Genomic DNA, 27,889 nt, shown 5'->3' with positions numbered 1-27,889 from the left:
GCAAAAGAATGCCCCCAAAACACTTAGAAAGTGTAACGACTGCCACCCTTCAAATGAATTATGATAATTCAATAAGATTATGATAACTCAATAAGGGCTATTTACTGAGTACTAAGAGAACTGCGTTTATAATGCAATGCTTATTTCACCTGAGCTTCCTGCATAATGAGAGATCATCAGTTTTTCAGTGTACTGAGAGGCTAATGGCTCATGTGACCATTGGAATGGGGAAAGAGTAAGAGGCAACTGAAAACAAAGTTGGACTTAAGAAGATAACACTTGTCAGCTGCCACCGATACTCAAGGGTGTAATGTTCTTTGAGCTGTTCCACCCGAGAGAAGGAAATACTTTTCTCCACCCCAATTTGGAAAAAGGTAAGCAAGCCCTTCCTGGAAAATGTGCAGGAGCCCAAGCGTCACAGCTACTGCACATTTGACTAGATCCTGTCTGTCGCCTTGATGGAGGGATGTTTGGTCCTGGGGAGATTACTTTCTATTTAAACCTTTGGCCACCTCTTTTCAAATTAAACTTTTCATTTTGGGGTCATTGTAGAATTCCATGCAGTCATACAATAGTAATAATGATAACACAGAGAGATCCCTCTCACCCTTTGCCCAGTTTTCCTCAGTGGGAGCATTGCAAAACCGTAGTACAGTATCATCGCCAGGATATTGGCATTGATACTGTTGAGATATGGAGCAGACTTTGGAAATCAAAATGACATTACCACCATAACCATTGCTACATTTCTGCAAGTCAGAAACAGAACCAGACATTCCAAAGTTGTTCATTACTTAGTCTCGGGAGATAAAGCATCTTGGAGAATGCTTTGCTCACTGAGCTGAGAGGCAGCTAGCTGTGCTGCCCGCAGCATTTACTCACTTTTCTTTTTTTCCAGGAGTTTTAGGCGAGTGGAAGCCAGTTGCAAGTTGACCCGAAGCCGATCAGCCTTGAAGCCAGGGTTGAACATCATTTCACTGGAAGTCAACTTCAAGAATGCCTACTGTAGATATAAAGTAATTTGTAAATCACCCTGCTAAGCAAGTTCCCCACAGAAAGAGTTATCAGTGAAGTGGGGGAGAGGGGAGTCTCTAATCTTTCCACACCCAGTTTAATCATTCGACAAACCCCACGTAAGGAATTTCCAGTGACTGCTCTGCTCTGCTTCCCTGTGGACCAATTCCCCGGATAGGACTCTTGCACTTCAAATACAGGTGAGACCTGGAAAGTGATTAATAATACCCAGGAGGGATGCACTCCCCGGTACATGAACCATCCGAGACCAAAAGGGCAGCATTTGCTCAAAAACCAAGCCCAGAAGGCAGGATTGGGAAGGAAAGGAGCACCAATGGAATTGGAGAACTCAGAGAGGAAGCTGGAGGAATGCTCTTACATTGAGAGGATTGCAACCAATGTCACGAGACAAAACGTGTCGAGATGGTTGACGGGGAAATTAATATGCTTGGCAAACTTTCACCCAAACTACACTTGGATGCAAACAAATAAGGGCTAGATTTCACTCATCTGTTTCAGTCATCAGTGTTTTTATTGTAGCTTTGGAGAATTCTGCAGGAAGTTTCTGATAAAAAATGAAAGCCTTTGGCAAGTGTCTGAGGAAGTAGGCAACTCTGGGAGGGAGATCTTCTTCCCCAAAAGGCATTTTAGCCACTTATATAGAAATTACAAGACTTCTGCTAAAGCAAGAATTAGTGAGTTTAAAAGAGAAAGCCCCACGGGAACTGGAGAGGCCACAGAACATCAAATCACAGTGAGAACGGGGATACAGTCTTGGTCACAGAAGGAGATAAATCAGAGGCTTGAAAAGAACATAGTTTCGTGCCTAAGAGAAAGTATGGCAACCTGTTTCTAAAAGTTGATGGCCTTGGAAGTGTATAGAACACAAGTCTATGCTGACACAAAGGGGTTGAAATCAACACCATGGCAACTAACAACAATGTATTTACTTAGAAAGTAAAGAAAACTTTAGCTCTCTTGAAATAATTGTATTTAGAATTTTGTCATCATTTATAATTTGTATCTTGCCTATCAGAATAAAGATAACTCCTTGGGGAAAAACAAAAAGAAAACAACAGTTTCACATTTGGACATTTTAGGAAAGCTTTTGACAAAAAAAAAAAAAAAGAAAGAAAAGCTAATTGGCAATAAGCCAATACCTGACAACATCACTTTTCTAAGCAAAGCTGAATCCACAAAGTATGCCCATAGTTTCGATGCGTGTGTACGATCTGTTGTTTCTGCCATTAGCACTCAGAGGTAAGGCACTTCGTTTTCTGCTTAAGTATACAAGCAGGGAGGTGACTGTGAAAAAAGCCACCCACTCCCCTTAGGACACACAGCACTTCTCTTCCATTTTCTCTCTTTAACCTCAAAAAGAGTTGAGGTGACTGCTGAGCTTCCCCAGTCTGTATTATGGGTCTAGCAAATCACAGAGCCAGACCAAAGAGGAACTCGGAAATGCACAAAGGTGGTTTGAAACGCCTCCCTGCTTAAGCAGCAGAATCACCAGCACAGTAAGGCCTCGGCCGTGTTTTCTTCCCACGGAGTGGTTCAGACGCTCCCACCACAGAAGTTCAAGCTACACCAAACAAAGCAATTCAACAGGAATCCATGAAAAGGGAAAAGATTAAAGCTGGTTTTCAGCCCTAAATAACAACAAAAAACCTCTTTAAAAAACCAACCTGATCACTTTATCAGTTCTGAAAAGAGAGAAGGCAAACAAAACCCTCAGTGAAAGAAAAAGACTTTCAAATGAAAGAGATGGAGATGATATAGCTGACAACAAGGGCAAGAAAGACACAGAAATGAGGGAAGGGAGAAAAAGTATTGAGGAAAGAAAGCCTGCCAGCTTGGGATCGCTTTTAGAAGTTTCATTCAACAACTATTTATTGAGTCTGTTACAGGGTACCAGACCCTGCACTTAATATAAGTAACTTAAGCACCGGCAACCTAAACATTGAGAGAACATTTCCGATTTTGGAACTGAGATATAACCTTTTTTGTTTGTTGGTTGGTTTTTTTTCCATCTGAAGGCTCTCTTCATTAACTTATCTCTAATGTACCTGTCAGGTGTAGAACCAAAGAAAGGAGGATTGCTCGGAGTTCAAGAATCCTGCTGTAAAACACACCGAAGATAAAAACACTCTTCTGGAACTCCAATTGCAAACCAGGAAATCACCTGTGTCTCACCAATCAGAACATCCTGGTCTTTCAACAGACACGCCTTTTCCCTACGTCATCATGCTAATAAAAACCAAACTTACTGCCGTCGAGCTGGGTGGAAGCCTACTCCATAGGACGGGGTAGAGCTGCCGCTGAGTTTCCGGAGACTCTTTAAGTCTTTCTCTTTATTATGACAATACTGGTGGCTAAAAACACTTTCCTCCCAAGGAAATCCGGGGTTTTCTCTTTCAACTTTGTCCCAAAGCAACTCAGTACCTGAATCGAGAAAGTGGCTATCCTTTAATACACCCGGTGGTCCAAGAGTCGTTATACTGGCTGTTTTAAACCCAGTTTAGTAATAAACTTAAAACCAGAATGCCAGTTAGCGCTAAAACGGATTCCCTGAGTGCCCACAGGATTTCCTTCTTGGCTAAACAGAGACCAGACTGCAGTGAAGAATGATAATAATGTTCACCAAACAAACCCCTCTGTGATTTAGATGCCTACAGAACAGCAGTCACTGTTTCACCCACTTGTGTCTTGTGTCTTTATGGGTGAGAGAGTGTTTGGTCATTTTAAATCTCCTTTGTGGCCATTTTGGGCAAGAAAACATTAAAATTGAGTCCTAAGGGTTCCCTAGAAGGAATCTAAAAAATAATACACTTTATATTTTCACTGATCCCTCCCACCCCCAAGGTAATACTAAAACTCTTAATGCCATCGAGTAGAATTCAACTCCTAGTAACAGGGTAAAACTGGGTTTCTGAGACAGCTTACTCCTTACAGAGTAGAAAGCCTGGACCAGGAAGTGGCTGGTGGTTTCAAAATTCTGACCTTGTGGTTAGCAGCCCAAGGCCATGATCAATATGCCATCAGGGCTCCTGCTTAAGGTAACATATCTTTTTTTTTTTTTCTTTTTAATTAACAAACATGCTGATCTTCTGACCACCAACCAATCTCGCTTTCCACCCGATGTTCACTCGTTTTTAAGTAGCCTTCCACTCTTTCTGTACAGATAAACATAGGTAACTATGATGTTATGTGCCTTTTGGCATTTAATAAACATATTTGTCTATCCACCCCACCTCCTCTTCCCCCACTAAACAAATGTTTGGAGAACTCTTCTATCTACATTTTACTCTAATCTCTTCATCTAGCTCAGGCTCATTTTGCAGAAGTGGAAAACCAAGCCCCAAGCGGGCAAATGGCTTTCCTAAAATCGGACAGCAACAAAGTACGGATTCCGCTCAGCCAATGCTTTCTCCGACAAACAAAAATCAATAGCTATGTTCTGACTATAGCAGAATCTCAAAGGAAAAATTCCACTCAGAACGCGGTCTCCCTAATAATCAAACTTACTCTTTGTTTAGCTAGAGTAACTAAAGTGACTTTCTTTTTCCATAGTTGAACCAAAGCACACATGTAATTGTTGTTTTTTTCCATGTAAATGTGTCAGGTTTTCATATTACTACGAAAAGTTGAGGGAACATTTCATGGAATAGACCAGCCCTCTTTCCACTAAATCAAGCGGCTTTCCTGTTTTCAGGTACCCTATTACTTGTTTCCCCTGTTCACGCTCCTGTCCCCCTGAGGGTCCAATTCCCGTTTGTAAGAACTCCCATCTTCAATCTGGGTGTCCGCGGGGGTGGGGGAGGCCCTCTGCTCCCCAGAGCTGGCTGAGCGTTCCCTAGGGAAGCTCCGCGAGTCCCGCGGGGGAGTCGGGAACGCCGAGCTCGCGGGGGGCCACGCCTCGGGGCTCTATTTGGGAACTCTGAATTTAAAGGTGGGGCGACGGTGTGATCATTGGGGGGTCCGGGGGAGGGGACCCATCACACGACACTGTCCTGGCAGGAAAGAGTTCGTCTTCCCACCCGAGGAAGTGCGGCGCCCGAGGGGCGGCGGGGCCAACGCCCGCCCCTCCCGCGGAGCCCCGGTCGTCGCTCCCGGGCCGACCGGTGACGCGATCTCTGCGCGCCGGAGGAGGGCTGTGTGACGCCATCTCCCAGCGCCCGGCCAAAGGGGGGAGGCGCTGGGTGTGGGGCGGCTCCGGGCCGGGGATGGCGGCGGCCGCGGCGGCGGCGGCTCCGGGACGTGAGGGAGGAGCCCGGGGAGCGCCGTGAGATGGGCCGGTGAGTGTCCGAATGGAGGCCGTCGGGCCAGCCCCCTGAAGTCCAGGCCTGAGCGTGGCGCTCTGGAGGAAGCGGCCCCCCAGAGCCCGTTGCCCCACCGGGCCGGGCCCCGAGAACCACGGACAGAGAGCGATGGAGGCCGCGCCTCGACCCCCGCGCGTTTCACTTCAGCCTGGCCGGGGAAGCAACCTTAGGCGCCGGCGCCCTGCGGCTGCGTCCCTGCGGGCCGGCTGTCGGAGTTCGAGTTCGCGGGGTGGGAAGGGGCCCCCAAACAAGGAAGCATCGTCGTCGCTTGCAGAGTCTCGCCCCTGACCCTCTCGGCTTGAAGGGTCACCCCCGCCCCCCACCAATTCTCTAAACTCCGAAATCTTAATTTCAGGTGCCGCACTTGTTAAAGCTGGGATGGCGCGATCACAAGCAGCCTTAAGCCTCGTCCCTTCCAAGCGGCCCCCTGTCTTTCCGGTGTACCCCTCACCCTCCGAGATTTTGTGTCTCTGGCTGGGTTCAGCCTTACCCCTCAGTGTTGGGGAGCTTCGTTCCGGCTTTGTTGCGCCAGCGCCCAGGATGGTCTCCTGCCCCGTTAGCTCAGTTGGGGGTCATACGCCTTGCCTTCTTGAGAAAGCCTCATCTAAGCCTTTCCAGAGGCAAGGGTTTTAGCTTGGTCGTGGGATCCCGGCACACAAGCTTTCCTTTTTGTTGTCATCCCCGCAGACCTTTTGCCGGTGGCACCCCTTTCATTAGGCTGTTTGCCACTCCCCACCCCACCCCCAATGACCTCCAGACAGATTTTCTTTAATAGTGTGGCTGTTGCATGGGACCAGGATCACCCTCGGGTTGAAGATGTGGCCCCAACTCCTGTTGGAGAAAGAAGGAGAAAGCTGACGGCCTTTCAGTTACTGGAACTGTTGGCAGTGAAAGGGATTCTTGACCGGTTCCAGCTGTGTAGGATGTACATATTTTTAGAAGTGGGGATCTATCTCCCGGCCTTAGTTTCCTATCTCTTCATCTTGTCTGTCTCTTGAGATAAGTGTTTACAGAAGAGCCTTGGGCCCATCTGACACAGGCCTTCAGTTTGAATTGAGGCTTGCAGTATTCAGTGGGATATAAACACCACACTGCAGTTTCTCAAGAGTACTCATCACTACTGCCTTCTCCATTTTCAGATGTGAAGCTTCCCATTCTGTGCTTGACATCTTTGGCATCTGTAGATGGAGAGGTTGCTAGTTAGTGGGTGTTTCCTTTTCCCATTTATAGCTACTTGAAGACCAGGGCAATGTTGCCTTTCTCTGGCACACCTGATTCAGCAGTTGGTATCAAGCTGTCACTCCGAAAATTTATGTACATATATACACACTTCCTGGAGCCTTAAAAACAAAAAACAAACAACATTGGAATTCTGTTAATAAGGCTTCCCCTTGAGTGACTCCCCTTGGTGACTCCCCATTGGCCTCTTTTTCTGCCCCAGAAACAGAAACCATTGTTCTTGTTCTTGTAGTGCTGCTTTTCTCACTTAAATAACCTCTTTTTTCCTGAGTTTCCAACGCTTTTAGGTAAGAGTGAAGTTGATTTTCCCTGCTTCCCATTGTTCACAGGGGAACAATGTTCGTTCTTTCCATTTATTTGTCGATTTAACTGAAATTGGAATTGGAATTAAATCACCTTTGGGGAACCGTTGTGCGTCAAGAATGAACAATATAGTATTAAGAAAAACATGAAATTTGCCTCATGTGATAAATTTTCCAGGAGTACCTTCCAATAAATTAGAACTTAAGAAATGGCTTTTTTTAAAAAAGGTAAATAAGTGCCTGGGCATTCAGGATAAATGTGCTGTCATCTCAGGAAAAAGAGGGTGAAGCAAGGATTTGTTGTGGACTTGAATAGCTCTTTGGTTTTGGAACTATCTTTCATAACGACCCTAGGAGCGTCAGAGGGCAAGCTTTTGCTTATTTCATCCATATTTCTGCCTTCTAGGCTCCCACGCCAGCCGGGAGGAGACAGCTTCTTACGTCAGCTGCTCCAAAGCACCACTGGAAGCTCAGGTAACACAGATACTCTGAATCCTTGTGGCACAGAAATATCTGTGATGCAGCAGAGAACTAGACCAGCGCCAGGTATCCTAGAAATCTCTCTTTAGACCCACAGAGCTGAAGTCTGATTGGAAGAAAGAGGTGACTGAGTTCATGGGCATTGAAGTGTTTAGACCAAAAAGATGCTGTCTGACAATGAACAAAAGTTTTTTTTTTTTAACGAAAGTATTTTTGAAAGGTGACAGTAAGGAGTGGGGACTGGCAGAGAATTTCTTTACTAGGATAGGAATAAACAAGCATGTTTAGAGGAACGGAACCAGACTGTTAGGAAATGGGACAGAGAGGAGAAGTGCAATGGAAAAGGAGACGTTGGCAAAAGAAGGCACACTGCATGTGGTCAGCCTTGCCGGCCGAGGGAATATGAGTCTGCGTGAAGTCAGCAGAGCTGGTTGCTCTTTTGGGAGGAGCAAAACAAGCAAGTTATGGAGTAAGCTGGTCCAGGCCTTCTCTCCACCTGTGCCCAAGTTTGATGTGATACTTTGTGGAGCAGAGTGGATACTAGATTTCATAACATCTTTAGGGAACAAGGTTTCTTTTTTTCCATCCATACAGAAGTAGGCCTCCAGTCTTACGGGTGACACTGAAAGGTAGTCCTTGAAGGAGTGGTGATAAGAGGTAGAAGAGTCAGAGAGTTTAGCTAGGCTTCGAGTTTAGCTAGGCTTGGAGAGTGGGGCTGTGCTTGGTGAGATCATAATCCAAATTAGGCTGGGGAAAGGAAGTGGGGATGAGGTCATGTGTGCAGGGAAAAGAAGATGGCACATTGGGCTTTGGTAGCAAAAAGATGAAAAACGTCAGAAAAAAGAGCCAGCAGCCATAACCATGTGTTCAAATCACTCTTTAACAAAGAAAGTTTTATTGGCATATATTTCACATATGATACCTTTTAATCACTGAATCATATTAAAGAATTGTGCAGTCATTGCCACAATCAATTTCAGAATCAAATTGCTCTTACGGGACATAGCCCAGAAGAGTCATGGGTCATGATCCTCCTCAGAGGCATGACTAATCATGAAGCTGTTGGTCTCTCTGTGGTTTGGGAGCCCACAGGTTATTTATATATCATCGAATGCTTGTCCTTGTATCCCAGGGTGCTTTGTGGTTTCCCTGACTGTATCTTTCACGCCCTAGGCTGGATGAGTGGGGGAAACATCTTTGTCAGTTCCTTTCTCATAGCCTCCTCTCCCCTACCCCCACTGCCATCTGTCTCCCCTTCATAGTATCTTCCTCTGTGGGAACAATTCCTGGTACTATGGTTTACTCCTAGGTTACTTTTTTTTTTGCCTCTGATTTGTTCCCTAGCAGATGTGGGCACCCCAGCCAGCAGCAGAAGGGGGTGCAGGGCAGCCACAGAGAAGCCCCTTCTGATGCCTCAAGGAGCAAGCCGACCCCTTCCAGGCTCTAGGAACACCACAAAGCAATATGAAACCTGTTCATGAGAGGAGTCAGGAATGCCTTCCACCAAAGAAACGAGACCTCCCCGTGACCAGCGAGGAGACGGGGAGAACCACCAGCTGCTCAACCAACCACACACCCTCCAGTGATGCCGCTGACTGGTCCCGAGGGGCGGTGGTAGCCGGACAGAGCCAGGCAGGAGCCAGAGTCGGCCCTGGTGATGGAGCTGAGGCCATCGCTGGTCTGACTGTGGACCAGTATGGGATGCTGTATAAGGTGGCTATGCCACCTGCTACCTTCTCACCAACTGGCCTCCCATCTGTAGTGAACATGAGTCCCTTGCCTCCCACATTTAATGTAGCGTCTTCACTGATTCAACATCCAGGAATCCACTATCCCCCCATCCACTATGCTCAGCTCCCCTCCACCTCTTTGCAGTTTATCGGGTCTCCTTATAGCCTCCCCTATGCTGTGCCACCCAATTTCCTACCGAGTCCCCTCCTTTCTCCTTCTGCCAACCTTGCCACCTCTCACCTTCCTCACTTTGTGCCATATGCCTCACTCCTGGCAGAAGGAACCACCCCTCCCCCACAGGCTTCCTCCCCAGCCCATCCATTCAACAAAGCCCCCTCTGCTGCCTCCCCACCTGGGCAGTTGCCACATCACTCGAGTACTCAGCCACTGGACCTTGCTGCAGGTCGGCTGCCCATTTATTACCAGATGTCCAGGCTGCCTGCTGGGTATACCTTGCATGAAACCCCTCCCGCAGGTGCCAGCCCTGTTCTTACCCCTCAGGAGGGCCAGTCTGCTCTGGAAGCAGCAGCTACCAATGGAGGACAGAGACAGCGAGAGCGAAATTTAGCAAGGCGGGAAAGCGAAGCCCTTGACTCCCCCAGCAGCAAGGGTGAAGGCCAGGGACTGGTTCCAATGGTGGAATGTGTGGTGGACGGACAGTTGTTTTCAGGTTCTCAGACTCCACGGGTGGAGGTGATGGTGCCGGCACACCGGGGGACTCCAGACACTGACCTCGAGGTCCAGCGGGTGGTTGGCGCTTTAGCTTCTCAGGACTATCGTGTGGTGGCAGCTCAGAGGAAGGATGAACCCAGCCCCCTCAACCTGTCCCATCATACCCCTGACCATCAGGGTGAGGGGCGAGGGTCAGCCAAGAACCCAGCAGAAATGACGGAGAAAAATCAGGCCCGGGGCTTCTACTCTCAATCCCATCAGGAACTGGTGAAACATAGACCTTTACCCAAAGCAATGGTTGTAGCCAATGGCAACCTGGTGCCCACTGGAACTGACCCAGGCCTGCTCCCCATGGGCTCAGAGATCCTGGTGGCATCAAGTCTGGACATGCAGGCCAGAGCCACTTTCTCAGACAAGGAGCCAACGCCACCCCCCATTACCTCCTCCCATCTGCCCTCCCATTTCATGAAAGGCGCCATCATCCAGCTGGCCACGGGGGAGCTGAAGCGGGTGGAGGACCTCCAGACCCAGGATTTTGTGCGCAGTGCCGAAGTGAGTGGGGGCCTGAAGATTGACTCTAGCACAGTTGTGGACATTCAGGAGAGCCAGTGGCCTGGATTTGTCCTGCTGCATTTCGTCGTCGGGGAGCAGCAGAGCAAAGTGAGCATCGAGGTGCCCCCCGAACACCCCTTCTTTGTGTATGGCCAGGGTTGGTCCTCCTGCAGCCCTGGGCGGACTGCCCAGCTCTTCTCGCTGCCCTGCCATCGGCTACAGGTGGGCGATGTCTGCATCTCTATCAGTTTACAGAGCTTGAACAGTAACTCAGTTTCTCAGGCCAGCTGTGCTCCCCCAGGACAGCTGGGTCCCCCCCGAGACAGGCCTGAGAGGACAGTAGCGGGACCCAGAGAGCTATGTGACAGTGAGGGGAAGAGCCAGCCAGCAGGCGAGGGTTCCCACACCGTAGAGCCCACCCAGCCTGAGCCCAGTGCTCAGGCCTGCTGGCCAGCCCCAAGCTTCCAAAGATACAGCATGCCAGGGGAGGAGGCACGAGTCACCCTGCTCCGCCCCTCTTTCATTCCACAGGAGGTGAAGCTGTCCATTGAAGGGCGTTCCAATGCAGGAAAGTGAACCTCTCTCCCAGAGCAGGACTGGGCTTTTCCCCAGAGCTGAGCCTCACCGCGAGCAGCAGAGGATTTGCACACTCGGAGCAGGGAATAGCTCTCTTGGCAGTGAGATTTGGGGCAGGGGAGGCATGAAGCCTGCTTCCCCAGGCAGGGTCTGCTGTTCATTCCCCTTCGGCATCCTTTCAGTGCTGTGATGGGGATCGGCAGGCCTGAGCCAAGGAAGGAAGGGGGTGCACAGGACAAGAAACATTCCAAATATCAGGACCTCCTTGTTCTTTCCTCCCATTCCCTCGCTCCTGCAAGGGGCAAGGCCAGGCTTTGTGAGCAGGCGGCAAAGGGAGGGAGGCAAAGAAAGAGCCAAAAATGATGATCCACAGCTTATAGTAGCAGTTAAACTGTCTGAAGTTTTCTTTCCTTTCTTGTTTTGTTGTGGGAGGCCAGGGGGGCCCCACAGTTGGAAATAAGGGGGTTCCCACCCAGAACCCTTCTTTTGAGAGATGTGCACTTTAAAAGGGTAATTTTGTTACAGACGCCTGTGGCTGGGCTTGAGGGCAAGGAGCGCTTCTCTCCAGGATGGCTCCATCCTGTGCTTTAGCCCTTCCCCATCTCTCCTCACCATTCCTCCCACTGGGCTTAGAGCCACTTGGGGTTGGGGAAGAGAACCCCTGCAGGGTGCAGAATGAAGTCTTGACTTGCTTGGGACCCTGGCAGGGAGCTATCTAAGAAAGACATGGTGGCTGGGCTAACCGGCTCAAGGCAGGGCCTCTAGGAAGGTAGCTGACCTACTAGCTCCTCCTACTTGACATGCCTGACCTTCAAAATTTCAGTGACTCTAATTGGTAATGGTGATTTTTAAAAGAACCAGTGGACCTTTTCCCCCCAGGTTCCTACACCTCTCCTTTGTCTGTCTCTGTTGTGCCTAAGTGCCTGCAGCTGCCCCCTTCTGTCTGCTGCCCTAACCTCCCTGCATGGAGTCTTGACCTGGGCTTAATCCCTAGCTGCACTGTCCTTTCCCTTCTGTAAAGTTGGTTTGCCCTCTGTGACCAAGGTCTCTAGGTTTTGAGGTGTAAGGGTCTCTCTGGTTTCCCCTCCATCTATAGCCTCTATTTAAACACTCAGAATCATGTCCTCTTCTGCCCTGGAGCAGTTTGGTGAAGAAATAAGGAGACTGTGCCCTAGTCAGCAGGGCATGTTCGCCAGGACGGGCAATGCCGATGTTGGTTTTCTTACACAGCCCCTCTCCTCTTATTCTGCTGCCTCCCAGCAACCAGGTTTTTCCAGGCGACTTCCTAGCCTAGAACTCTAAGGTTCTTGGATAGGGTTGATAACATTGCAGCGTCTTCGACTTCCTTTTGTGGTCGAGCAAACCGATGTGAAAAGTATTTTCAGTCGTAGTTGAATCTGCCCCCCTATGTCTTCAAGCCAACATTTTCATCACAACTTTTAGCATCAGCTCAACCTGTGGGATTCCACTGGGTTTTGGGAAATGTGGCTCCCCTATCTTCTATCTGGTGGGTGAGTGGTTTTTTGGTGGGTTTTATTGTGGGTCTTTAAGACTCCTGAAGGCGACTCAGGGTATTGTCCACCCAGCTCTTTGGTTAGGCTTCTGCCAGGGTATGGATCCTGGTATCTGCTGGCCTGTAACCTCTGGGGTCCGATCTCTATTCTGTCAATGACTTAAAGGCAAGTCTTGTGACCTCTCACTCTTTCACTTCCTCCCCAGCTGCCAAATGGGGATGAATACTCTTACCTACCTCCTGGGGGGAGGGGGAGTTCTGAGAATGGAGTCATTCTTAGTGTTCAGGTGCTAAAGGTTGTTTTCCTTGGGGGAACAGAGTGACTGAAACGGGCTCTTTTGCCACAAGCCCTGTACTCCAATGTTTCATTTCTTGAGCTCAGTTAGTTATCTATCTGGTCAGTCCGGTTTTTGGAGGCCCATCCAAAGGAAGCGACTGACCTGCCTGCGAGTCCATAAGGCTCCGGTTCAATCAGAACCAAACACCAACCCTGTCTGCTAAGCACTCAGCCTTGTGCTGCATTTGGGATCACGTCCTTTCCTCTTTCCCCATGTGCTCTGAATGCTGCTTTCTCTGGTGTGTCTCCTATAATGATGGCCTGTGGGGTTGTCCTGGGGTAGCTCTCGAGTGACAGCTTCGGGAGAGCCGCTCACTCCTGCACTGGTTCTTAAAAGTCCTTTCTCCCAAGAAGGCTCATCAGCTACATCTAGTGACATGTACACAGTAAACACTCAAGAAACATCCACCAAGGACCACCAACTAACTGAGCATGTTCCTATGGGAGCCGGATGCAGACCAAGTACTTTGAGTAAAATAAAATTGGGTTCAGTGTGACTTCCCAGCCTGGAAACTGCCACCTGATCCTGGAAAGAAGTTCTTAGTGGACCTTGGCAGGTTTGGCCCTGACCTTTCTGCTGCTGTTCCTCTTCTGTCTCTTCCTGGTGATGCAACATCAGCAGCTCTGTGCCCTGGATCTGTAACATTGTAATACTTGACTTTGCTGAGCTGCAGGGAGGTCATTCCTGAAGAGTGGTCTCCCAGGAAAAGAAACTGCTTTAAATAGTGGTCAGAGCTGTAGCATTCCCCTTGCCTCCTGCCACCCTGGGTCAGTCTTTTCTTCCATGCCTTAGAAATAAAAGTAACCTGTGGAATGTTCCTTTGTCCTGCCAGGGATTTCATGGGTTGGCAAAAGACAAGAGTGGCTTTGACAGAGAAGCATTTTAGTGGGAAGTTGTCTGCTTCCCAGAGCAGTTGAAGGAGACCACCACAGTCAGTCCCTTGTAGGGGCAGGACACTCCCCAAGCCAACTGATAGCAAGGACTGCCGACTCTGGTACTGTGTACAGCTGCCTGTGCCAGTTTGGGAGGAGGAGACAGTGTACCTGCATCTCGGGGAACCATTCCTGTCAAGACTCATGTACCTGGGCAGTGGGTGGGAGGCGAGAGGCCTCAGCCGACCTGGATTGACCCTTCTACATTCTTGGTCCCAAGTTGGTCATAAGGCCAGGGCTTTGGCCTGTGCTGCTTTGCCATTGCTGCTGTCTGCTCACTTCCCTCCTGCTGTCCTTCCCTCCCCCTGGCCTTCCAAGCCTTTGGCTTATACAGATTAAATCCAGGCATCCAGTGCATTCTGACTCATGCTCTGCATTACTTTATAGCAAAGTCATGTTGAAGGGTGATAGGATGAATCTAAAGGGATATATATGGATTTAGTGCTTTGTCAAAAACCTTCAGTTCCGAATATCCTATCTCCACTGCCTTGAGGAAGAAACAAGCAGGTCCTAATAGTGTTTTCTGTTGTATTGACTTCTTTCTTCTGTAGTGTCTTGTGTCCTATGAAAAATAAATGAAGGGATCCAGGTTCAGGGCTGTGTCGGCATCCCAGGGAGGTTCATTTAACTCCAGTTATGTGGGTTGCGAGAGGGTTGGAAGTTTGCTGGGTGTCGTCCCCCGAGTGGATTTTATTTTCGGTCTTTACCAATGGGCATCATAGTAACGGGGAAGCACAGGGTGGTGGTGGTGTGATTTAAACTTGGAATGAGCAGGTGTATTGAAGAGAGTTGCGTGAACACTCTGGAGACGAAGGGTAGATGTGGGCTGACTGGGGAAGGGCCTTGGTCCACTGGAATAAAAAAAGAGCCTAATGAATTGGCTACGGGAGATTATAAACAAAGTAAGTAGGGAAGAGGCCACATTTTAGACTAAGTCACACTGAAGCTACAATACTTTACAGATGGGAAGCAGTGTACACTACAGTTGAAGAGCTGCACCGGACTGAGGTGGATGTTGGTCAGAAAATCTAGCCCTTTGCTGGGAGACCTTCCTCCTCCAGCCACCCTGGGGCAGGGCAGGCCAGGCCAGGCCTCCCGAGTTATGCAATAATAAAACAAGCATCTGGGTCTTGGCAGCTGCCAGTTGCTCTTTCAACTCTAGGATCCATCTTTGGCCCAGAGGCCTGGTCTTGGGCCGAGGGTGACACTGGCCCTTGAGATGCCAGAGTCGGCTGCACCACTCTCTTCTTTCTCGCAGACTATGCACAGTGCCTGGGGCAGGAGGAGGAGAGGGGGTGCGGTGTGCCCTGCTGAGCCTCCCTAGCAGGAACAGTAGTAATAAATGCACTTTTCACACTAAAGGTTTCTTTATTAATTCTGTTACGCCTACATCCTCCCCCGGTAGTTGGCAGACTCAGAGTCTGTGTGATCCCAAAGCCATTCCACTGCAAACGCCCAGCAGTGAAGATGGCCTCAATTGGGGTTCCTGTCTGCAGTGTGTTTGGCAGCAGCCCATGTGCCTTTACCTATTGTCACACTCGCATTTATTTCTGTCTTTATGACTGTCGTGGAGACTGAGGTTCTTGAGAGCGAGCAAGCGAGCGAGCAAGCTGATGCCACAGTGGTTTTGCACTCACCCCCCTGCATAGGGAGTTTGCACGTAGTTGTGAGCTGTGAGTGGTTAGTGCAGCACTGGTATTGCTGTAGGCAGGGTTGATCTCCCCATTTGCTTGATACTCGTATTGCAGTCAAGAGAATCCAGATTGTGTTGGGGAAGAGGCTGACTGTACTCTTGGCAAACCTGAAGTATTAAAATAAGGCTGTCCCCTACAACCTTCCTAGTCACACACAGGATCCCTGTAGCCAAAACAGTATATGTTCCAGCTGCAGAGAGCAGATGGCTCTCAGCTTGCACAGCACCTTAGGGGAGGGGAGAATGTATGGATAGGGACTGGGGTGGAGAAGGACGAGAATGTTGTCATCCAGGTGGCTTTAGTGTCCTGACGAGGAGAGGAAGGACAGCACTGGGGAGGTCTGGATGGATCTGATTTGTGTAGGAGTTCCCTGTAGATAAATTACCGACCCCCCAACTACTATCCCCAGTATGTAATGGCTGAATTAATATGTAATCAACTGCATTGTATCTAAAGCCTTAGAACTAGTCAGGTGCTCCCCCCACCCAGTACCATTTCTTACCCTCTAATCCTACCTGATCTTTAACAAAGCATTAATAATTCTAAGGATAATCTCTATTTTGTTGTGCTTTTTTGTAACTGTTTTAAATAAATCAATTTGTACTGTATATTTGTACTTTTGTGAGATCCTTTTTGCTGTTTTACCATTTTAAGTCTCTGTACTTGGCTACACACAGATTGTATTTTTATTGTTAATGCTCTTCTTATGGATACCTGCATTTAACTTGTGGACTATGTAAACACAGTATATATCAATATCTATATATCTATCTATATAAACGACTAGCTTTTCTTTTTGGTGTTTGCGCCTTCTTCTTATCCTAGCCTTAGATTGTAGTCATTGGGTGGGGGATAGAAATGCTTTGTGTGGTGAGTTGGAAACCTAACCCATGCTCAGGGCAGACTGTATGACTTAGTCCTGGACTGCCCAGTCTGCTGGTGTGCTCAAGATACAATCACAAGGACACGAGTTTCCCTCACTGTTTGGCCTTTCCCTTGGTTCTTTCCTTTGCTGGGAGTACTGCCAGAAATTGCAGGAATACCTCACCTCCAATCATAAGCGCTGCTCCAACTGAGGGTGATTGCCACTAGTAAGGGGTGAAAACTGAGAGACACGATAGCAGCTCAGGCACATTTATCGAAAACTTATTAAGTGTGCCAGACACTGCCCTAAGTGTTTTGTGCTAACCGGGAGTTGTTCCTAATATTTCCACTTGTGGATGAGGACACCAAGACACAGGTTAAGTAACCCCCACAGCTATTAACAGGCTGAGCAGTACCCAACCCAGGCATCTGGCTCCTGGCTTGTGTTAAATTCTACTTTGTAAAAATGACTCGACAGTCCATGTAAAGTGCATAGAGTAATCACTGGCACATGATAAGCACTTAGCTATTTTGAAACTTCCTATATAATGAGGCATTTCAAGATAGTCTTCAAGAGACACATTTGGACCAATAGTACTTGTTTTCAATGTATCCTACTTGTGTTCTTCAGGGCAGAAATGCAGGATTTCAGGTTGCCTGGAATGAACCCTAGTTTAGTGAGAGTCAGTTAAAACTATTAAACAGCCTTGAACCTGTGGAGGTCAGCGAGAAATTCAAGTTTCCTTGTTATGATATTGGAAGAGGTCCACATTCCTGGCATAGTTATTTTTTCCTAGCTACCATTTAACTAGGGCACTTCCTTCTGGACCTCAAGAGCTATAATTATCTAAACTGTATACAACCCTGGGTGCAGGCTGAGGAAAGTTCTGTGCTTGTTCTGTGCCACCACAGAAACTTTTAGAAATGACCTGAGCTCTTTATCTCTTTAGAGCCAAGCTGGGTTTTTTTGTTCCAGCCTTGTCTACTTTTGTTTTTTTTTCTTGTCTACTTTTGACTTGAGATCTCTTCTCACCTTTATTCTGGATTTCCCCAGTGGGCTTTTATTATCCTATCATGACTGAGGAATAAATGAAAAGATGGGTTGCCTCTTTCAAACACGAACACATTCCTAGATGTACCTGAGTGCGCTGTCTGGGAGAGAAACTTAGGTGTGTGACCACCGAATTCTACTGAGAACGGTGGTCAGCACCTTCACTGAAGTACTACTTACTCTGTTTTAAAATGCCAGTTAAGAGCAAAGAGTTTTACCACTTTTGCATTTGAAAAATGTAAATTAAGATTGAAAGAGCCCTTGGGACCCTAGATAACTTCCTTATGGTAGTAGGAATTGACATTTAGAAGGTCAACATCAGTTCTTCCTTTAATGCCTTAATTATTCCTCCTCAGCCTGTTAAGGACCAAATAAGGAATCTGCTGGGCCAGCACAATTTGGAGAGCACCCTCCTCCTCTCAGCCAAGCACAACCCTCCACATTCCATGCCTGAAAACGATCACCCCGGGACTCGGAGATCGCTTCACTTGTTAGAATGAAACTGAGAAAAGCCGAAGACTAATAAAGATAAAGTTAATTTATTTGTCCTCACAACTTTGTGGGCCATCCCAGGGTCCCACAGTTCTATCAGCATGCCCCACAGGTGTGGGCTGGGGAGCCTGGTGCCCCAGAGTGCCTATCTCCTTTCCCAGAGCTGCTTTGAGTGGGTCCCACCTGATCCCGTCACCGTGCTCCCACATGCAAGGGAGGCATGGGTCCTCCTGCAGGAAACCCGGGCTGGCCTCTGGCCATGAGGACAGGGCCGGTGAGTGGCGCAGCACTGGACCCAGTGGACCTGAGTGGGTGGGCGGTCATGGAGGTGCAGTTCAGTGCAGGGAGCTGCTGTTCTGCTCTTCAAAGGCCATCTTGCCCAGGAGTTGGCTGTCCAACTCCACCCCACTCACAGGCAGTTGGAAGAAGTTCATTTCAGCTGCCAAGGCTGCCATGGCAGAAGGGTCCTGGCCAAACTGAGCTCGCAACATCATGTCCATTTTCTCCAGGCGCCTCTTGAGCCGCTTGGCCTCCCGTTCCCGGATGAGCCGGGCCTGCCTCTTCTCTGGGGTCTCATTGGCGCGCTTCAGCCTCATGGCCTCGCGGTCCCGCTGCAGTCGGCGGGCCCGCTGCTCATCTGTCTCCTGCAGGCGCTGCAGGCGCTTGGCTTCTCTGTCCCTCATGCGCCTCACCTCCCGCTCCTCAGGGGTCTCATTGTCCCTCCGGCTCTTCTTGGCTGTCCGTTCTCGCTCCAGCCGCTGCAGCCGGACCTCCAAAGGTTCATTCTGTCGCCGGAGTGCCCACTTACGTACGGTGGGGGCCTGAGCTTCCAGGAGCTTGCGGTAGGCAGCACAGTTGTTGCACACGAGCAGAATTCCGGCAGGGTATACCACAGGATTAAAGGCGATGTCCTTCCCCTCTGCATTGGAGGGGCCCTCACTGTGGGGCGGGGGCAGGGATCCCATATTAAGTACTTCAGGAAGTTTCTCACTGGGAAGTAAAAATTTTGAATAGTTAAGTGTCATTGTCTTAGCAAAGCTCCAGGTCTATCTCCTTTACCCAGCTCATTTCTACTCTACCAGGCCAGTTGCTCCAAGTTCACCACTAGGGGTCAGTTTGAATCCTTGGGACACTTCCTCTTCTGCCTCCCACCCGCCTCTTCTTAGGCTAGACTAGGGTGTCTACCCACTTGGAGTTAAAGACTGAATCACTGGCCACAATCACCCACTGGAAATCAGGTGAACCCTTCCAATGGATGTTTTCATTGCAATGATGGCGTTTGGTACAACCTATGCAGGGGCAGTCCTACTGTGAGAATGAGGGTCCTTGAGGTGGAGGCATCCTCCAGGCAAGGTATAGTGCACTAACTCAATTTCCTCCTGCCCTCCTCCTCTGGACTGCTGGCAATATAAAGGCAAGAGTATCTAACAGACCCTAGTTAAACAGGATTAGTACACAAGGTTCCCTTCCGCCTAGCCTTCCTAGGACATTAGTGGAGACTGTCCTCCAACACGCTGTTTAGTTTTTATGCTAAGAATGCCCTTGGACTTCCACGCATCTCTTTCTTGTTGGAAATGTTATCCTGCTACAGAAATCCATTTCCCTTTGGGGCTACCTAGTGGAGTGGGTGCATGCACTAGCTTAACTACTTGTATCTCCAAAACGTCATGTGTAAGTGGCTTCTGCATTCTAGCCTTCATGTTGACTTGGGAAAGCAGAACCCACACCCAGTAGTTGGCTCCCAGCATGAGAGAGTGAGATCCGGCTAACCTGTTAAAGGTGGCATGGCTGGTGAAACGAGCTCCGCACACAGCACAGTTAGACCTCTGGTCCTCGGAGTGGATTAGGAGGTGGCGGCCCAGTGACCCCGGGGAGCTAAGGGCCCGGCCACAGACAGGACACATGTAGCTCTTGGCGCTCACCACTGCTGCAGTGTGCTGTAGAACAGAGCCTAACTTTAATCTCGCAATCTCACGCCACCTCCTGGATAATCAATACCCTCTTAGAAGCTACTTTCTGGCAAAGCCCTCCCTTCCTTTTGTCTGAAAATAATGGACCTACAAACTATTCTCTAGCACCTCCTGAGTTCCATTTGGACCTTTGCTCAGATTCCATTGCTTGGGTTCCGACTACCCTCTGGACACTGGGCTGGCTTAAGAAACAATGGGGCCCCAGAACCAGAGCCTGCCTCAGAGCCTGAGAAGAATTCGTGCTCAGGATAATTTCTCTGTTTACATGGTTCACACTGGGTAGGTGGCAAGTGCATGCCGAGGAGGAGATGCAGGCCACATGGAGAAGCTGGAGCCCCACAGGTCCATTAGTATCCTGCCAGGACTTTTCTCAGGAACCACCATCTTTATGGTAAAATCCAGGCTACCATGTGGTGCTGGTTGGTGCCTTTTCATTACCAATTACAAGGCACAGGTGCGACTGGGTCAAGGTAAAAAGAACATAAAAGCCTGTCTCATTCTGTTCTTTCATTAATGCTAACTTTCTCCAAGGGCTTAGGAATACATCAGTTCATGAATTTCTCCTCTAAAACATAGCCTTCATTATTAAAAGATATTAGTTTCTGTTTCCCTATTTAAAATATGCATTAAGTAATTTGGGAGGTGGGTGGAGAAGGAGCCTATTTTCTGCAGTGTGTCTGCTGCGAACTCAACATATTTACTCAACACGTCTTGCTGATTCTCTATGTAGTTCTGAGACTGGGAGTAGAATTTTAGGGGAAGCAACAACTCCAGGTTTCTCCAGAGCCGGAGGCAAAGGCAAAGGCACGATGTGGGCTCCAAATAAGCACCTGGTGTGCACATTCCAGGGCACATGCGCTGCCCCCACCCCCCACCCCCAAACACACACCTTACCTGATACACATGAGCAATCAGCTGCTCCCGACTCCCACAGTCTAGCTGGCAGAGGGGACACTGGCAGAGTTCAAGCAAAGGGTCAGTATTCAAATTCTCTGTTACCTGCAATTCAACACATAGACAATTCATTATGACGGTTTACCAGACTCTTCCCTGCCCCCTACCTCCTTTAACGGGCTGTCCTGTTAAAAGGAACAACCTGTTCTCTGATAACTCTTCTTGGATTCCCACTATTGGCCGAAGGAGAAAGTAATATGGGAAGTGATTAAATCTGCCTCCACCTTCAGTTTCTCTAACGCTTCTTGCCATGAGGACCTAGGACTGCCCCAGGGAAAGCCTATCTATTTCCCCCTCATGTCCACTGCAGAAAAGACTAGCTGCCCTCCTGCCTTGCAAGAATCTGCAGGAGCCCATTCAGTGAGAAAGTAGCACCTCAGCTAACACTTTTGACTTAAATTTGCAGGCACAGGCACAGAATATACCTTGGGAAGTAAGTAAGCTCTCAGTTTTGCAAAGGTGGAGAGGCAAGGAAGAGACTCTTCTGTTTGGAATGGAGTGGGGAACTTGAGGGAGGAGCCGAACATGGTGTAGTGACAGGTGGGTGGAAATGTCAGGCGGAGTGTCAGTTTACTGGAGACCATCAGAGGCAAGGATGTTACAAGTGCAGAAGCCTCAGGGCAGAGTCGAAGGGTCGGGGAGTTCTGGACTCGGGAGCCATTCATCACTTGCCTCATGCTCTACCACTTGGTTCCCACCAACAGGCTGCTCTGCATTTTCTAACTCCTTTTCGACTTTGACCACCCCTCCATCTTCCTCTGATGTGTGGGAAGAGACTTCATCTTGTGTGGTCTCCTCTTCATCACCCTCACTGTCACCTGTAACACACAAACTGGTCACTTGTTCTGCTTTTTGCATGAATAGATCCTGAGCTGCTTTTTACACTACAATTTGTAGCTATGATGAAAAACATTTTCTGATCTCCTAGAATATTAAGCGGCTTCAAAAATGTGTGGAAACGTGGACTGAAAAGATAACAAAATTTTTCCACGAACGTTTTGACGGCCTGATTGTTGTTTGTAGCAATGTGTCACTGGATACAAAGCATGGACAGGGGGGCTGTTCGTAGTGCCCTGGACACACTGTACAGAACATCGGGGCCAAACCACATGGGAAATTGGTTACTGGGCCCTGCACATGATCATAAAAATAATCCTTGCAAATGGTTCCCAAACACCTCAACACTTCAAATCACACCTCCCCACGCATCTCACACCAGGCTCATTCCCACACACACCACCTTCGATTTACCAGCTCTTCTTCTGTTCCTAACCCTGTGCAGTTTCTCTGGGTGTCGCATATACTATTCTACTCCAAGTCCCACTAATCTGTTCTCTCCCAGTAAGCCCCCGGGCACATTTACAGAAACACCAGCAATTTTTTTTTTCTTGATCTCTGTAAATTCACAAGTAAAACGATGTCACTGTATCGGGAAAGGGCTATTCAGTACAGTGAGAAACCGAGCACAGCAACCAACTTCGGGTAGTTTGGAGAGGCATTTCAACGGGCTCCTCTCACCCTGCTTGTCACACTGCATTCTATGCTAAGTTCACGGTTTTGTTGGTTCTTCAGATTATCTGGTGGATAACTGAAAGGCATTACATGGAAGGAACAGGTCGTTCTTTCCTTACGGTTGAAGTACAATTTCTTGTGACTAAAGTAAGAATTATTTTTGTTTTAGTTTGGGATATAGGATGTGGCTTTGGGGAGGTCTGATCATGGTCATAAATCTCAAGGATTTTGAGTATTAATTTTATTCTCTATTACTTATATGGTAGGGGAGGAAATAAGTAAAAGAAAGAGAGAGAGAGAGGAAATAAAGGGCGTTTTTCCTAAAAGGAAGAGTAAGTGCTAGTACCTTGAAGACCACAAGAGGAAGCCAAGCCTAGGGCAGCTGCCAGACTTTGGTCCTTCCCCAACCCCACCGAGATCCCCTCCTCCTGGGCCTGACTGTGAACGAGAAAGAGAGAGAGACAGGGCATAGTTTCACCAGGCTCTCTGTCAACTGTGAAACTCAGCCCTCCTAGCCAACTGTGCTTTTTGTCTTTCCTCTGCCATTCCTTGCATGATAAAAAACCCAACTGGTAGTATGTGGGCAAGACTGGTTACATTCTTTCTTCATGAGAGCAAATCACCTGCTAGTCACCCATGAATGTCTACTAGCTACTCCAGTTGCTTGGTGGGCTCCATTTACACTCTAGAAAGATCTATATACGTATGTATGCTTCATTCCTCAGCCCAAAGCGTCTTTTAGTGTGACTTCAACTCCATAATGCTAGGCACACATTACATGGTAAAATTTCCCCATCAACATATTTAGAGTACTTCTATGCTTATTGTAAGACAATATTGTATCAAACGCATTGTGGTAATTTATAACAATCCATACATATCTTCCTACTACATAAATTAAAAAAATAAAAAGAGGGTGATATATCTTTTCCATAATGGAAACCTCTCTCCCCTTTGTTTTCCCCCACCCCCAAACACGGAGACAAAATCAGATATGTTACTTTGGCAATCCATACAAATAATAACCACTATCCAATGGATAAGATTAGTAAAATATGGAAACCACTCCACAAAATAACTCAATTAAAAATGTATTTATTCAGGCAGGTCATGGAATAGACAATCCAGGAAACAACTTGTAACCAGCCACGGTCACCCCCCATGTCTTAATCACAAAAACTACCTAGGGCTTTACTTCAGCATATTTTTCAATAAACAATTCCCTTGTATAACATTAAAATTGGTCCTTCAAGCACAAATTTCAGTAATGGCATCCCTCCATTTTTATTATGAATAAACATTCTAGGAGACTTGGACTTTCTCTTCTTGTTTGACCTAACCCCAGGGCTGCTTACGTACCAATTATTCCTCTGCCGCTGACTACAGCAACCATACCAAAGCTTTTTGTGTATGGCATTATGTCAAGTGCTCTAGTTCATGCCCTTTCTTGCCACACACTTTATTTACTTATTTATTTTTCGTGCCGTACACTTTAAAACACCTTTGGGGACAAGTGAGGATCCACATATCCTTTCTATCTTCCTCCCAACCCCCATGCACATTCCCCAGGGCACACACTCTTAACATTCTTCTCCCACTGCCCTGCGTCATTACCAGAGGGTGCAGAACTCACTGCTGCTGGAGTCCTGGGCTCTTAGTTGGTGGATAGCTTGTCGCTGACTGCCAACGTCTCCAGGAAAATCAGTTTTCATCATCGCCTGGCGGGCTTGCTCTTCTAGCCCAGCAAATACTTGATCCCCTGGTGGTCACAAGGGAAAATAGTCAGGCCACCAGCTGGGCAGCGCATCCTCAGAGAAGCTGGTTGAAGATCACACCGTTTAAAGGTAGGAGGCAGGCAGGCACCCTGTGGTGGAGTCATTCATCTCCAAGTCAGCTTGTTGCCACCAATAGTTTGTGGATACAGCTACTCTTCCTAGGCAGTAGGCCAGATGCTCTGAGAAGCATCACTTGCTTCTGGTTAACTCCCCTGAATCTTGACTCCTTTCAAAAGGTTGAGCAATTGCTACAAGTTTAACTTTGGGACTTCAATTTTCTTGAGTACAAACAAGTGCTATAGAAATCCTTCTAAATAGTAATCCCTCTAATCTACTCCTTCCAAAATATGCTCTGAAGTTCTTCCTTAACTCCCTCTATTGCCTACCAGGATTAGCAACAAGCAAAGCAACAACTGGTTCAATGAACTAAATGAAGAAGGCAGAATATATCAACTCATTTCTGTGGAGTAACAACTTTTCTGACACATAGCAATTAATCTACAATAAATATTTCAACTATCTTCTTTAAGTACAGTTTTTTTTTAAAACATGGGTTTTTCAAAAACCCTGGGCTCATCCTTGATCGTGCATTTACTTCTGGTGAATCTGCATAGGATCTATGTGGTTACTTAATAGTTAACATTTAAGGGCCCTTTTATTTCCAAGAGGCCAAGCTTTAGGAGAAAAGAGAGTTGGGTTTCTCAAGGTTTCCATTATCTCAGCGTGGAAACTATAGTCCCCATTCCCTAACCAGTGAGAAAGAATATTGAAAAGCTCTAGTGAAATGTTTTGACGACAAATCAGGACGAGAGAGCCAACAGAAGGCACGTAGTTCAGGTTCTGAGACAGGATACAATAATATAGGAGGAAGGGACAGTGAGCTGACCTGCCCTGCTAGTCTGTGGACATTTAAAGAATTGACATGGCATGGGTTTCACCTAATTCATGTGTCGCTTTGTTAGCAAATACACATTGAGTTGAACACTAATTACAGTTGCTATTTGGTACTTGCTGGTTCTATGTTAAGTGCTTTATATTTGTTAACTCACTTAATTTTTTAATTTTAAGTTTTATTGACATATAATTCACATATTATACACTAGTTTAAACATACTGAAAAGAGTTGTACAATCTGTTAACTCTCTTTAATGTTCCGAAAACCTCAAGGTGGTATTTGGCCATCAATGTAACAAGAAGAAAACTAAGGTCAGTCTATGGTGGAACCGGGGACCCAAATCTGAGTCTGCTCCACTCTAATGTCCATATTTTTAACAGCTTTCTAATAGTTATAAGCAGGTTGGGAGGTTCAGCAGAAGGGTTTTCCTGGGAGTGAATGTTGGTTACTGAGCAAGGAGAATGACTTAATTCTAGGATGGCCTTTATGCCACGAAAAAATTGATACATGCAACTCAAACATCACAGAGCCACCATTTGAAAAAAGGAAAAGGTGGAGGTTCTAATACCATGTGATGAATTACCACAATTAATACTGTGAGTGGGAATGGAGGTTAGTGTTGAAGTGTGCTCCTAGCGACAAGCTCAGGGGAAAATAAGCTGATTTAACCATCTTCACAAGAGGAAAGAAGACTGGATACAAAACACTGCTGTGGAAAGCAAAACTTGAATTCTGTGTTATGGTGCTTTCTCTTCCTTCTTTGCAGAAGTGAAATATTTAATTTCTCCAAGTTGGTTTCAAACTGCAACCACAAGACCAAGGTCAACTGGAATAGGTATTGAACTTCTGAGTAGGTACTGTTTTTGGACCTGGGGGCATGAGCAAACATGACACCAATGAAGAAGTTATGTACTAACCAACAGGCGGGCTTCGAGAAGTTTGTGGAAAAATTCCATTACCTTTTAATTCCACTTTCACACAAACTGTTAGAAGGTCTCTTTCTATGATTATCAACCTGCAGACCATTCTCATCATTGATATTTCTGGTCTCTAAAGGAATCAGCCAGAAATATGTGGGTTGATGACAGTTAGGATCACAGCATACTACATACATACAATTAACTTATGTTCCTCTCTGAATGGGTAATCACCTTTCAATTAGCAGAACATCTAAAAAAATGTTTCTTTCAACATCAGTCAGTAATTCAGTTTAGCCCCCATTAACGTAAGCTCAAATTTTATTCTGTCTATGCAAGCTGTCTAAATATATAGGCCTTCAAAGAACAAAGAAGAGTCTGTTCAGTATGACTTATTACCTAGACCCTGCTGGCAGCTTACACAGGACAGTTGGGATAAAATTGTGTCATTCCTTTTAAGCAGTTCTTAAAAAAATTGTGTGCTCTTAAAGTTTTATTTATTCATCAAGGCAATTGCTACTTTAAATACCAATTAAAGCAAAACATAGACAAAATTTTTTTAAAAATTAAGACATTTAAGCGATCTTTTAATCTGCAGACCTGATCATCCAGAATGATCCTCTCCTAAGAAGGGAGACTTGCTAGAAGTATACCATATTAAACTCAAGAATAATATGATGTATAAAGATACTATTAAAAAGCATTATAGAATTGCCTGTTTCTATAATGTCAGATTATTCTTTCCTTCTATCTTCAGACTGTTAAAGTAGGTTGAAGAAATTTTTTTTCACATCTCTACATATTAATGTAAAATAAACACATTATTAATAGTTGAGTTATCTATGCTCCACAGTAACAAAAACAAAACAACCCTCCCCCCCCCAAAATAAGATGCTACCTCTATCTCTTTCTTTTTTGGTAGGCAATCAAGTTCTTTGTCTAGGGTAGGGCTAAGGTTTTTCAGACCACATTAACAACAAAGCCATGCTAACAAATTTGTAGAATGAACAAGAAGCCTGAGAAGAAAGTTATTATAAATGCAAATTTCTTCTTTCTTGGGTTCTTGGGAGAGTTAAATAAACACAATTTCAGACCAACTGAACTCGTAAAGCAGCTGAAACATTCTAGGAGAACACATGCCAAGTTCAGAAAGCATGCGGTAGTCCTGGGAGGAAGGCCCTTAGTATTGCTTTCCTAGCCAACAGCCTCTGTAACCCAAGGCGCTGTCACACTTGGGGAACATAGCCATTTATGTCACCAAGGATGGTAATAGATTGAATGAAGTGAAAACAAGCTGCTTTTTAGAAGGGAGCCAAACCCACCCACTGCCATAGAGTTAATTCCAACTCTTAGTGACCCTACGTTTCCAGGCTGTAAATCTTTATGGGGGCATACAGCCTCAAGCGGGCTGGCTGATGGATGGATTTAAACTCCTAATCTTGTGGTGAGCAGTCCAATGCTTACCAACAGCACCACCAGGGAAGGGTAGAAGAGAAGGGCCATTCAAGGTTCTTTGCTCTTCTCTGAAAAACGTTTAATTGAAGATTTTCTGTATTTTGTGATCAGAAAGCAAAACGTTTCTTAAGGAAAAGAACCTTTCCTTTTCTTAGTGGTCTGCTTGGTTCTAACATCCCAACTGAAAATGTGACAGCGACTGTTTTCAGTCTCTCAGGAACAGATGACAGGTATTTGTACCAGTAGGTTAAGAAGAGAGATGAGAAGGTCTAACAAGGATTTCGGTCCATTAGCAGTTTCTATGTGATTAATATAACAACAATCCTTCTGGGGTTTTCGTCCAAGAGCCCTGCGTTCAAGTTTATTAATTAAGTGAAGTGGGAAAAACACATGAATCTATCTGGACAGTTCTGGGGACAGGATTTAGATATAAAAACAATCCTGAGACAAACCAAGGACATGACAAACCAAGTACATGCCCATCGGCTGCTAAAGTGGATTTGACAAGTATTGTTGGGCAACAGCAGTGGGATTCTGAGCATATTCTCTGAGGCAGACTTCAAGTTTCATGTCACACAATCTTCTTTTTCTTTTTCTAAATCATTTTATTAGGGGCTCATATAACTCTTATCACAATCCATA

At 46.7% G+C, this 27,889-nt stretch overlaps 3 protein-coding genes across 15 annotated transcripts in view; 1 reads left to right on the top strand and 2 right to left on the bottom strand.

Annotated features, from left to right (window-relative positions):
• Window positions 1-5,997, bottom strand: part of LOC123522094 (IST1 homolog) — a 20,563-nt gene extending 14,566 nt beyond the window's left edge. The window contains exons 1-3 of one of the 5 annotated variants that reach the window (XM_045293637.1): window positions 4,540-4,805; window positions 3,282-3,456; window positions 883-1,003 (exon numbers count right to left, since the gene is read on the bottom strand). In XM_045293637.1, the coding sequence (XP_045149572.1) occupies window positions 883-973 (91 nt within the window). In that variant the 5' untranslated portion in view covers window positions 974-1,003; window positions 3,282-3,456; window positions 4,540-4,805. Of the gene's footprint in view, window positions 1-882; window positions 1,004-3,080; window positions 3,147-3,281; window positions 3,457-4,539; window positions 4,806-5,823 lie in introns of those variants that run through there. The other 4 variants (XM_045293633.1, XM_045293634.1, XM_045293636.1 and 1 more) reach the window with 4 other exon arrangements.
• Window positions 5,268-17,819, top strand: ATXN1L (ataxin 1 like). 4 transcript variants are annotated; one of them, XM_045293627.1, is made up of 4 exons: window positions 5,268-5,309; window positions 7,281-7,348; window positions 8,702-10,417; window positions 17,634-17,819. In XM_045293627.1, exons 3-4 carry the CDS (start codon window positions 8,819-8,821, stop codon window positions 17,775-17,777), a joined length of 1,743 nt encoding a protein of 580 aa, XP_045149562.1. In that variant the 5' UTR covers window positions 5,268-5,309; window positions 7,281-7,348; window positions 8,702-8,818; the 3' UTR covers window positions 17,778-17,819. The 4 variants fall into 4 exon arrangements, with proteins under 4 accessions (XP_045149562.1, XP_045149561.1, XP_004704624.1 ...); XM_045293626.1 differs by having other exon boundaries at window positions 8,702-10,531; XM_004704567.4 differs by lacking the exon at window positions 17,634-17,819 and having other exon boundaries at window positions 8,702-16,155.
• The window catches only part of ZNF821 (zinc finger protein 821), a 15,785-nt gene continuing 5,696 nt past the window's right edge, over window positions 17,801-27,889 (bottom strand). For 2 of the 6 annotated variants that reach the window (XM_045293628.1, XM_045293629.1), the window contains 6 exons: window positions 23,820-23,964; window positions 22,552-22,643; window positions 21,366-21,511; window positions 20,634-20,738; window positions 19,540-19,706; window positions 17,801-18,759 (listed from right to left, as the gene is read on the bottom strand). In XM_045293628.1, the coding sequence (XP_045149563.1) occupies window positions 18,105-18,759; window positions 19,540-19,706; window positions 20,634-20,738; window positions 21,366-21,511; window positions 22,552-22,643; window positions 23,820-23,964 (1,310 nt within the window). In that variant the 3' untranslated portion in view covers window positions 17,801-18,104. The other 4 variants (XM_004704568.2, XM_045293631.1, XM_045293632.1 and 1 more) reach the window with 4 other exon arrangements.

This window comes from Echinops telfairi, unplaced genomic scaffold (assembly GCF_000313985.2).
Source record: "Echinops telfairi isolate 266 unplaced genomic scaffold, ASM31398v2 ScPeMD7_2291;HRSCAF=2852, whole genome shotgun sequence".
In the NCBI taxonomy this organism is placed as follows: Eukaryota; Metazoa; Chordata; class Mammalia; order Afrosoricida; family Tenrecidae; genus Echinops; species Echinops telfairi.
The sequence above is the reverse complement of the archived record's forward strand: the minus strand, read 5'-3'. Positions and strand labels throughout refer to the sequence as shown.